The sequence below is a fragment of the Nerophis lumbriciformis genome, linkage group LG07, assembly GCF_033978685.3.
Source record: "Nerophis lumbriciformis linkage group LG07, RoL_Nlum_v2.1, whole genome shotgun sequence".
NCBI lineage: Eukaryota > Metazoa > Chordata > Actinopteri > Syngnathiformes > Syngnathidae > Nerophis > Nerophis lumbriciformis.
Window position 1 is genome coordinate 27648898 of NC_084554.2, and position 10973 is coordinate 27659870.

General features: G+C 41.9%; 1 protein-coding gene across 1 annotated transcript; it reads left to right on the plus strand.

Moving 5' to 3' along the window:
* The first annotated feature begins 4077 nt into the window (after positions 1–4077).
* amer2 (APC membrane recruitment protein 2) lies at positions 4078–9165 on the plus strand. Its single transcript, XM_061965542.2, has one exon. It carries the CDS (start codon positions 4201–4203, stop codon positions 6187–6189), a length of 1989 nt encoding a protein of 662 aa, XP_061821526.2. The 5' UTR covers positions 4078–4200; the 3' UTR covers positions 6190–9165.
* Positions 9166–10973: the final 1808 nt, after the last annotated feature.

The window sequence follows — 10973 nt, forward strand, 5'->3', positions numbered from 1 at the left end:
AAGAACATTTTACATCAATCAAACTAGGGATCTAGATATCTGGTCAGGACACTCATCACTCTTTTGCCTTCACCTTCATTGTCCATTTGTTTTCGGTGACTTCATATACTCTGGACCTAGACGTTGAGTCCGCGACATACATGGTGGACAATAACTGATACAGTCTGCTTTGCCAGTCGAAACGCATTCGCCGTTTTCCTCGACGGCCAGGTAATACAAAGCACACGCTACCTTTTTTTATCACATCCACGGGAGCTAGCATTCTCCTTGTCTCTCCTTCGACAAATGGACAAAGTGTTTCGCTTAGTAGAAACACAGCTGACCCGGCCAGACATTGGAAAGTTCTCTTGCCGTCTGAGAAGTGTTGTATCCAAAATAGCTGCAATCGCTTTCTCCTAAGGTATTCATGTGTGATTTCCACAAGCGTCTGTACATGTAGAAGAAGGAGAAACACGGACATGTCTGGATGACTCGCCTCCATCTTTCTAGTGTTTACCTCCGAGTTACGAAACCGCTTTATTAAGAAGCTGGCTGTGGCGCGTTCTTTCTGATGTCACTTCCTGTGTGGGCGTGGTCTTTCTGGTTTAACTTCCTCTCCAAACTGACTTTGTAAACGAACAATGAGTCCATACAAAGCTAAGTGCCGGAGATCCAAGAATTACACGGCTGACTTACCCGTGTAAAAATTTGTCCGAGGAGGGGGACCTTAAAGGCTGGTTTAGTGTGGCTGAAACGGGGTTTAGGCTAAATAATTATTCGTTTAAGGGGTTAAATGACTTAGTGTAGACATGGCCTAAGAAGAAGAAGGGTTTTGGTTGGAGCTTGGATGGAAAACATTTTAAATACTTTTTACTCTGAAAATCAGGAGCAGCCTTAAGGGGAGAAGGACTGTGTCCGAACCTGTGGAAAAATGGAGAAAGTACAGCTCAACAATGAGAGAAAAAGAAGGTATGAGGTTTGTGTCCTCTTCTACTGATGTTTTTCTCAAGATTCTTGAGTAATGCTGAAAGAGCATGAGGAAACCTAGGGTATGGTGTTTATGGAAGGGATTATGGAGGCTTGGAAAAGTTTATTTTTTGCTCGTAATGTTAACCATATCAGTTTTGAAGTAATCATGGACCAGTGTGACATAAACATGTGATTAAGTGATCAAAATATTCATTTTACATGCCTTTATCCACACTGTCTTTGCGGGAAAATGGGCTCCATTTCTGTAGATAACGTCACACCAAGAGGGGGCGGCATATTGAGTTTGGCGATTGAAAAAGGGTGCTCCAAGTACAGTCAGTTATCTACCGATTACTCAAAAACTAATTAATTATGGGAAATTACTGCCAGATTCATTTTCAGGAGCAAAACATATATAACAGGACTTTATTAGTGACATTTCGGTAAATTAATCTAGGCACTGAGTTCAAACAACACTATGCAAAGTGCAACGCGGATCAATACAGGAACCTACATTGTAATCAATCAATCAATCAATCAATCAATCAATCAATGTTTATTTATATAGCCCTAAATCACAAGTGTCTCAAAGGGCTGCACCCACATGAAGAGGTAGATAAAGTAACAAGCAGCTGATGCAGCAAAAGCATTTCATAACAAAAACAATTAAGTGTGTATGAATGAATGAATTAATACGTACACTTCCCTCTCCCTCGGGACCATATGGTCTATTTTATGTCCAAAAAGTATAAATCTGAGCCCAACAGTGCTGAAATATTTATCTAAATCCATATCCCAGCTTAAGACTACTCATACTGATGATCAGCAGCAGCATGCTGGCTGCTTGGACGCTCTGATCCAAGCTTTTTTCCTGGCATGACCATTTTGTTTACACATTTTACCATTAATCCTAGATTTGGCCTCACCTCAAGTAATACACAACATTGAAATATATTAAAAAGTATTCAGGCCCCTACAAAATGAAGAACATGGGTAAAAAAACAAACAAACACACAGACACACACTCACTACTGAGTGATGCAAGTCATGCGAATAAAAAGCAAATGTAAGCTACGTTTTTTTCTTTTAGCATGGCTCACATCAAAAGGATGCCACAAACAGAAGTGTAACAAAACAAGTTTACCTTTCAGAGGAAATTTAAATGAATTAATTGAATTAAGTTGAATTTGACCCTCGTCTTGCATATATGCACACTTACAACACATGTTTTAAAATATTTTATTCAACATAGTATTTAAGGTAGTGCTGTCAAATGATACGTTTCTCTAAATCGTGATTTTGGGTTAATCATGATTAATCACATGTTATTTACTCACTTGCATAATTTAAGTTACGGTAACTTAAAGAAGAGCCTATTATTTGGACATAAATGCAACTTTACCGTCAGAATGTCATGCAGGAACATTTATTATATGTTCTTAATACTTGAGCGTATGCATTTATTTGCTCAAAACTTGGTATCAGTTTTATCTAAAGTCCCATTTGGGTTTATTTTGAAGTGAAATTTGCATTTTTATGCATTGACCTGATCATTGTCAAGGGAAGTGAATGATATTTATATTATATCGTTATTTTTCTCTAGAGACTCAAAGCGCTTTAAATAGTGAAACCCATTATCTACATCTTTAAGCTACATTTAAACCAGTGTGGGTGGCACTGGGAGCAGGTGGGTGAAGTGTCTTGCCCAAGGGCACAACGGCAGTGACTAAGATGACAGAAGCAAGAATCGAACCTGGAACCCCTCAGGTTGCTGGCAAGGCCGCTCTACCAACCGAGTCACTCCGTCCCACTGAGCATATAATAATCCACGCCGCCTTTCAGGTAACTATCCACGGATATGGTAAAGAAACATATATGGTCAAAATACATTGCGTGATTAATCTGCGTGTATACATGATTAATGCAATATTTTTTGTGATTAATCACATGAGTTAACACGTTATTTGTGACAGCCCTAATATAAAGCAATTAATTATTATTATAGCTGTAGTTTTCAGAAAAAAAAACTTCAGCATAAATGATTTATGTTATGAGAGAAAGCCCCCTTAAGCATTACTTAAGGAGGCAAAGGCCCGCGAAGTGCCTGCGACACCCCAGCACCGGGGGGGTGACAACTCTTAGCGGATGAGGATCACTAACGCTAACTACAACCACAACCAACTGTACACTTGTGACACCAACAACAGAATTAGATGCAATACACTATTTATACATTTTCAGTATATTTATTTGAATTGAATTTGAGTTGGATATAATATATTTTATATAATATATTATATTTTTTACATGTTTTTTTTATTTAAAACTATTTATTATTGTTATGGCAAATATTGCACGTCAACGCAACTCCAAATATAGCTCTCTTATGAAGCAAAAAAGGTAACCAGAAAAAAAATACTGAATTACTTAATATGATTTATTGAATTTTTTTGACACACAGTTGACAGCAATACAGTACAATACAAATCAAATGTTCTTTTTTCCCCCTCACTTCCGAATGGCCCCAACATGGTGCAGCAATACACAAGAGCAAACAAAAGGCTCATCAATCATCCACAATTCAACCACGTCTCAATCGGGGCCAAACTGGGTGAGATCAGTCTCTTTTACATATTTTAAGAAAGCACAATATGATTATATTTTTATGATATATTTGTAACCGCATTTTACATTGCATCCATCTATTTTCTATACTATTATATATTATAGTATTATAGTATATATATATATATATATATATATATATATATATATATATATATATATATATATATATATATATATATATATATATATATATATATTATAGCACTATATTATCCTCATTAGAGTCGCAGGTAAAGTGGAGCATACCTTAAATTCATAATTTTATGACCTAGCATCTAATGACTGTTTTTTTTTTTTAAAAGCATCTGTGGCGCCGGTGACTGGGAGTGAATGGGGGGGGGGGAGTGGAGGACAGACACTGGCACCCCGCCAACGTTGACGAAAGCTGCTTAGCCCACCCAGTTGCCATGGATACAGTGAGGAGTAGAGAGAGAGAGGGAGGGGAGAGAGAGAGAGAGAAAAGCAGCAGGCAGGCGATAAAGGCAGCCAGAGTGGGAGTGAAAGAGCTGTGGGAAGCAGAGTGGACAGGGAGAGAGAGTGGATGTCCAGCCAGAGAGAACCAAGAGGAAGCAGTTAAAGTGCTAGCAGGAGATCACAGAGTTGGAAGCTTTAGGTTGCTACACAATGGAGGTGCATACAGAGTGTGCAGACCCTCCCGCAGCCCCTCAATGTGACCCCCAGCCCACTGGGAAGATCAACAAAGCTGCCATGAAGCTCTTCGGAAAGCGACGGACTGGCTCTGGAATGGCCAGCTTCTTCTCCTTCAGGAACAAAGGAGCCACGCTGAGTGGGACAAATGGGAATTCTGACACCGGGAATTCGGTGAATGGGAATGGTTCAATGTCATCCGTCGAGCTGGTGAGGAGCAAAACGCATGATGGACTCACTGGGTCCAACAATGACACTGATGCACAGAGAGGGGAGGGGCTGGAGGTAGGGACTGTGAGGTCGCTCAGTAAATCGCTAAGTTTCTTCTCTCTGCTACGACGTGGTAGTTTTAGGTCAAGTGAAAATGGTGGCGGACTTGTGCGGAGAGGGAAGGGCTTGAAGGGCTTTTTCAGCAGCATGCGATGGCGACGTAAGGACAAAACAAACGAGGGAGACGGGGAAGAGTTAGAAAGCCAGAAGGACAGGGATGTTGCTGTCCCTGTAAGGGCAAAGGATGTCACCCTCACTCTTGAACCGACACCGCATCATCCCAGAGAGGATCATGGGAAGACAGAGGCAGAATGTAACCCCCAAGCAGCCAAGGCTCACATTACCAGTGTTTCTCTGACGCCCATACACTGTGTGCCAGGCCCATCTGGTGAGCCAGATTCCCCCTCTCATTACAAACCCAGTGACTCGCCTTTGCACCCAACTACCAGCGATGCAAAAGCCTCTGTTTCTAGCCTCACCCCCTCCCTCGCCACGCCCCCCTTGGAGCGTTGCAGCGCAGGTGACCCACCATCGGAACCCTCGGTGGACCGCCTGTGCTCGCATCTCTTCAACGACGTCACATCCCTCAAGAGCTTTGATTCACTCACCGGCTGCGGGGACATCATTGCTGATGCAGAGGAGGAGACGGTGGGTAATGGGGGCAGTGGTACCAGTAGCAGCAGCAGCGGGGGCGGCGGTGGCGGCGAAGGGGGAGCTGGTGTGGTTAGGCCACGGGGTGTCACCTGTGCCGCCACTCTCTGCTCCCCATCAAAGACCTCTATACCGTCTCAGTTGGCTCAACCAATATTCACTGCATCTTCTTGCCAGGTGTCAGCTTCTCTTCCTGCCCGTGCCCGGGTCATGTCCACCCCTCAGCCACCCCCAGTGGGCAGTGGAGTGGTGGCCTATATGGGTGGCGGGGAGGAAATGGCAAGTCCAGAGGGAGTGGATGATGCAGACATGCAGGGGCTATGGCATATGTTGCCTTCCAACGGGGACAACTCCCCTGCTCTTTCCCGATTTCACCAACCCTCCTCCATCACCTCCACTTACCCCCTGCGCAACCTTGACGCCATCAACAGCCATCAACCATCAGCCAAGCTACCCCAAGTGAAGTCTTTGGGTCTCAGTAAGATTCCTGTGGTTGGTGGAGCAGGAAGTCGGGCGACAAAGCCCTACCTACCTCACAGTCGCAATCCAGCATCACCTGGGGAAAAAGAGCCACTCAGCGATGAAGGTTACTGGGATACACCATCAGCAACGCCCACAGCAACACCTGATGAAAGCGGGCTACAACACAAACACAAGATGTCCCGCGACAGCTGCTCTGGAGACCACCTGTACGACCTCTATAATGAGGGCGACGACGACCAAAACAGTTCTTCCTCCCTGTCAACCGAATACAAACTCAGTCCACCTTCTTCTTCGTCCTCCTCTTCCTTCCGGTCCATGAAAGGCAGCACCAGTCTTCCCCGAGAGTCCAAAATCCCAGTAAGCGCCAGACAAACAACACCCCCGCACTCTGCGAGCCAATCAGCGCTGTCGTCCGTCCTGGAGGCTGAATCCTCGCCGCCAAAGACCCAAGCACCCCCTCCCACTCGCACCAGAATCCCCGTATCCAAGGTACCCGTGCGTCGCTCCGGAAACAAACCGAGCGCCACAAGCAGACTTCCCACTATTGCCTCTAAGAAGTAGCTTCAACTCAATCCCACGCCTCCATGAACTCGAGAGGCTGACCCTTCCGTGCTGAGCCAAAGGTTTTTCCCAGCCAAGAAAAATGTTGCGCTGTGGAGTTAACAGCCTAGAAATTCCTTTCAAATCTTAAAAGCGCCCTTTTCAAAAAGGCCAGAACAATGCAGGCTTGTTCACCTGGGAGAAGTCGCAAAGAGACACCAACAAAACTTGGATTACTTTGAAAGCTGACCCTGACAATCCATGAACTCTGAGAAGTTCATCTTGCAACTACCTGGGAAAACTGCAAGTCTCAGGGTCTGATTTGAAAGCAAACAAAGCCACAGCTGCTCTTTAAAAATACTTTATGAAATGATCAGTTTGGAACAGAATGACCTTTGAATAATTTGATTTTAGAGCCAAAGTGTCATTACTTAAATACTGCATTGACCTGAATGTAAGACAGTATTTCAGTATGAAAAAAGGAGAACTTTTCACATAGCAGATCTGAGCTTTCCTTTTCCTTTGGAGAGTGGTAACTTTAGATACAAATGGGTAGCTAATTTGGCACTCTTATAGGTAACAACCGAAGTCCATCGGTACTACGTAAATGTAAACGGTGCTATTTTCGATACCGTGGTTGCACACGACGTCACATCCGGTTGCGGACTCGGCACCTTCTTAAGCACTTGGCCGGGAAACAAGCATTCAAGCACTCAGAGCGGACTCGAGGTAATATTACAATTTTCTATGTCAACAAAGCAATGCTCTAGCTCGATGCTAATTTACATTGGATTTGCCATAGACATGCTGCTGATTAGCATTAGCGATTTTACAATGTGCTTTCGACACCTACAAATATGGTAATGAAAACTACAACTAAGATGCACAATGTAATACATTTTTTACACGTTGTAGTGCTCAACAAAAGACTAAACTGGCACATTCAACTCAATGGTAAAGACTACTTCCTGGCTAAGGCAACACACCGTAGCCTATACCCTACTGCCATCTAAGGTCTTGGAATTGCAACTGCATGCAAAGTCTACTATATAACACTTGCAAATGAGACACAGACGTGTAAGAAAACAGGATAACAACTCGACAGCACAGTTCTGTGTTAAATGTTGAGGAAAAACATTTTATATATTTACTAACACATTTCAACACAGGTACCAAAAATTGGTACCAATTTGTATCGATTCTGAAGGTCCGGGAATTGGTACCTTATCAATTGAAATATGAAAGGTACCCATCCCTAATTTTAGACAATGACGATCATTTGACCCTTTACACAAAATCATGTGTAGATAAATAGTGGTAATTGTTTATTAATGGTGACTTTTACACTTGCACAGATCAGCATGTCTAAAAACGGTCGTCTTATGTTTAGGTCAAAAAGGTAAAAGAAGAATAAAAAGAAGCCATTTTAAAAATGGTTTTATTATGGATTTGACTAAACATCTGCATCTCTTTGGGACTTGGCATGAACTTTCAATTGTGGATGGCCGGACTTTGATTTCTGCACTCCCACAAAACCAAATGCATTATGGGAGGTTTCTTCAATCTCTGGGATTTATGACTTACACCGGTGGGAATGTCAACATTGATGATATTGTAACCACACGCTAACACGACAGGCACTCCCTTCTGCATGCAGGGCTTACACATGCAAGGCACAAAGGTCAGGGAACTCACTCTTCAAAAATGTTTTCTAGCTCCACTGAATGACTTTTGCAAAAAACAATACTTCTATATGTAGTGCTTTTTTAAATATCCTATCTGCACAGATTTAATACTGTGACTACTCCAGCTTTCTAATATCCTTTCTGCTAACATACTGTAGATGTGAATGGTTTACAGGGTGGGATCCTTTCTTCCTGAATATGTTTTTTAAATAGGCTGTGACCCCAAAATAGCAAATTTTTCTATTGTTGGACCAATACCCAAAAAGCCATGATGTGTTGCTGGATAGGTAAACACTGTAGAACCCAAGGAGCTATTCCAGGTGTGTGTAAAACTGAATGTAGCTTGACATCGCTGTAGATCAATCAGATTATATTTTTTGTGCGTCTGCAGACTTTTTTCTTCAGTCTCTTTTTTTTTATAGGATCAGGACAAACGACTGTATAGCTTTTAGACCCCCCCTGAAAACAACTTTTGCAATTTAATAGCATTTTGGTTCTTCTGCCCTCCGATAAACAGAGAGCTTTTTAAATGCAAAGTCATTTTCTCTGCTCCAAGGGGTCATGTTAACCCTTCCATCTCACGGAAAAGTGTAAATATTGATCCACTCCAGGTCTGCATACTCTTTACCTCCTTGACTGTAAAACAAGTACCTTGGTTTTACACCATTTCAGGGAGGTCAGTAAGGAAACAAACATTATTTGTCTTGTTTATTTGTTCAGTTTGAAAGCCCTTTCACTCTGCTTTTCGTGGGTTTTTTGAGCGTTGTTAGGGAAGGACGTCACTTTGCAGTGTTTCTACTCAAAAATATGGTTATTACACCACAAAGGCCACAGAGATTTTTTTTTTTTTCACTTGGTACCACCTCAAGAAATATGTATATTTTTGCTTTACAGGTGCCCCCGCATTTACAAGTGATTTTTAATGAATTAATAATGAAAATATTTTAAATAAATCCATAAATTTAAACAATAATTTTATTCGTACAGCACATGTCATTGATATATTTGTGATTTTATTTTGAATAAACAATGTCAAATGGTGGTGGTTATTTTTTAGTAGAATTTGATGGAGCCCACGTAGCACAGTTTGAGAATATTCACTCATGTTGTTATTCTTCACATTCTGGCATCACCTGATTTTTTTGTTTCCACAAAGTATGACTTGTTCTGTGAATTGATCAATTGTTCTGCCCTTATCGCCCACAAATATGTAATGCTGCAATGCAAAAGCACAGTTTTCTTTTTCATTTATTTGCTGTGAAGTCTCGCCACTTTTCATATTTAATGAATAAACGTGTTTGCTAACTTCTAATGCATGATTCTTTTCGCTCTTTAAACTGTCAGCTTTTGTTGACTGTCTTCAGTATGACATTGTTATGACATCGCACTTAGAGAAATCCCAACTTGGCTTTTTGAGCAATAGGTCAAGTATACTTATTGATCACCTGACTAAAAGTCTGACACATGGCGCCAGCTGATTGATGGAATGATCAATGGTATTGTTGCAAGTTTCTGTTGTGGTGTCGGTGCAGCGTGAGGCGGAATTGGTGCAGTGCAAATCCCTTTTGTAATGGTGCAGCAATCCCTCCTTCCTCCCCTCTCTGTTCAGTTTTGGCACACTGAGGTTTATGTAAAAACCTTACGTAAGACCATCACTTGTACCAGCCCATCACATCAAAGCTGGAGTGATGGAAAATGCGTGCTGCAGGTTTGCACATGAGCATCCTCATCTGCTTCTAAGTGTTTGTCATTGTGTTTGTGCTCGGAACCTTCTGTTGTTGGTGCACGGCAAGTGGCCTTGGGTTTGGTGTTGACAACAAAGCGGTTTTGCAAATAACTGAAGTGGACAATAGGGGTGGGAGGCAATAAAATAAAGTCAAAGTTGGTTCAAGTGTGTATTTTTAGGTACGGGTAGCAAATATGCGATAATATGATTCGCAACTTTGATCTGAGAGATCAGAGTTGGGACAATGTATACTGTGAAAATGATGTAGATGATGCATATGGTAATTAAAAGTTCAAGTTCAATTACCACTGATAGGCACACACACACTAGGTGTGGTGAAATTAACCTCTGCATTTGACCCATCCCCTTGTTCCACCCCCTGGGAGTTGAGGGGAGCAGATAGCAGCAGCAGTGGCCGCGCTCGGGAATCATTTTGGTGATTTAACCTCAAATTCCAACCCTTGATGCTGAGTGCCAAGCAGAGAGGTAATGGGTCCCATTTTTATAGTCTTTGGTATGACTCAGCCGGGGTTTGAACTCACGATCTACCGATCTCAGGGCGGACACTCTATATCTTTATGACAAACATTGTCCATTGAAATAACTTAGTAAGAAGCAAAAGAAAAACAATCAACCATGGCTGACAAAAGAACTGAAATATGCTTGCAACAAAAAGAATACATTATGTAAATCATTTATAACACAAAGTTCTACAGAGGCAGAAAACAAGTACAAAACATTTGGGAACAAGCTAACTAGCATACTACGAACACACAGGAAAGAATATTAATGTCAATTATTGGGTCGAAACAAAAGTAATATGAAAGCAACATGGGGTATCCTAAACAGCATGATTGACAATCGTGCTAAGAAGGATTATACGTCTCAGACGGAGATGTAAAAAATGACAATAAGAACAAAAGTAGATGAAAGCTTCAATAAGTAATTCATGAACATTGGACCAAATCCGGAGAAAAAGATTCCAGATCCTGAGTCAGTTGAGGAGTTGAATGACACAATATGTCACACTTGGGTGAAGTCTTGTCTGGGTTTCGTCTGGTTTCAGGTTGTCTTGTCATTTCCTGTTTTATTTTGAAATGTTAACTCTCCCTCTCGTTTCAGATCACTTTCCTTTCCTCCTGTTTCACTGGTCTGATGTCTCTCCTGATTGTCTGATTGTGCCCACCTGTGTCACCCTCCCTCATGTGTATAAATGTCCTGTGCCAGAGTGTTTCGTATCTTCTTGTGCGTACCTCCAGAGTTCTTAGCCACAGCCTTGTCTACAGCCATTGCCACGTTCTTTTGTACTTTTGATCCACGGGATATTCTTTGTTTGTAACCTTTTGTCAGGTAAGATTAGCTTCTTAGCATAGCCTCCGTTGGAGCGCTTTTTG

Bases quoted from the DNA above. Each gene is read 5' to 3' on its own strand.
- amer2 (XM_061965542.2), top strand. From the start codon at position 4,201: ATGGAGGTGCATACAGAGTGTGCAGACCCTCCCGCAGCCCCTCAATGT.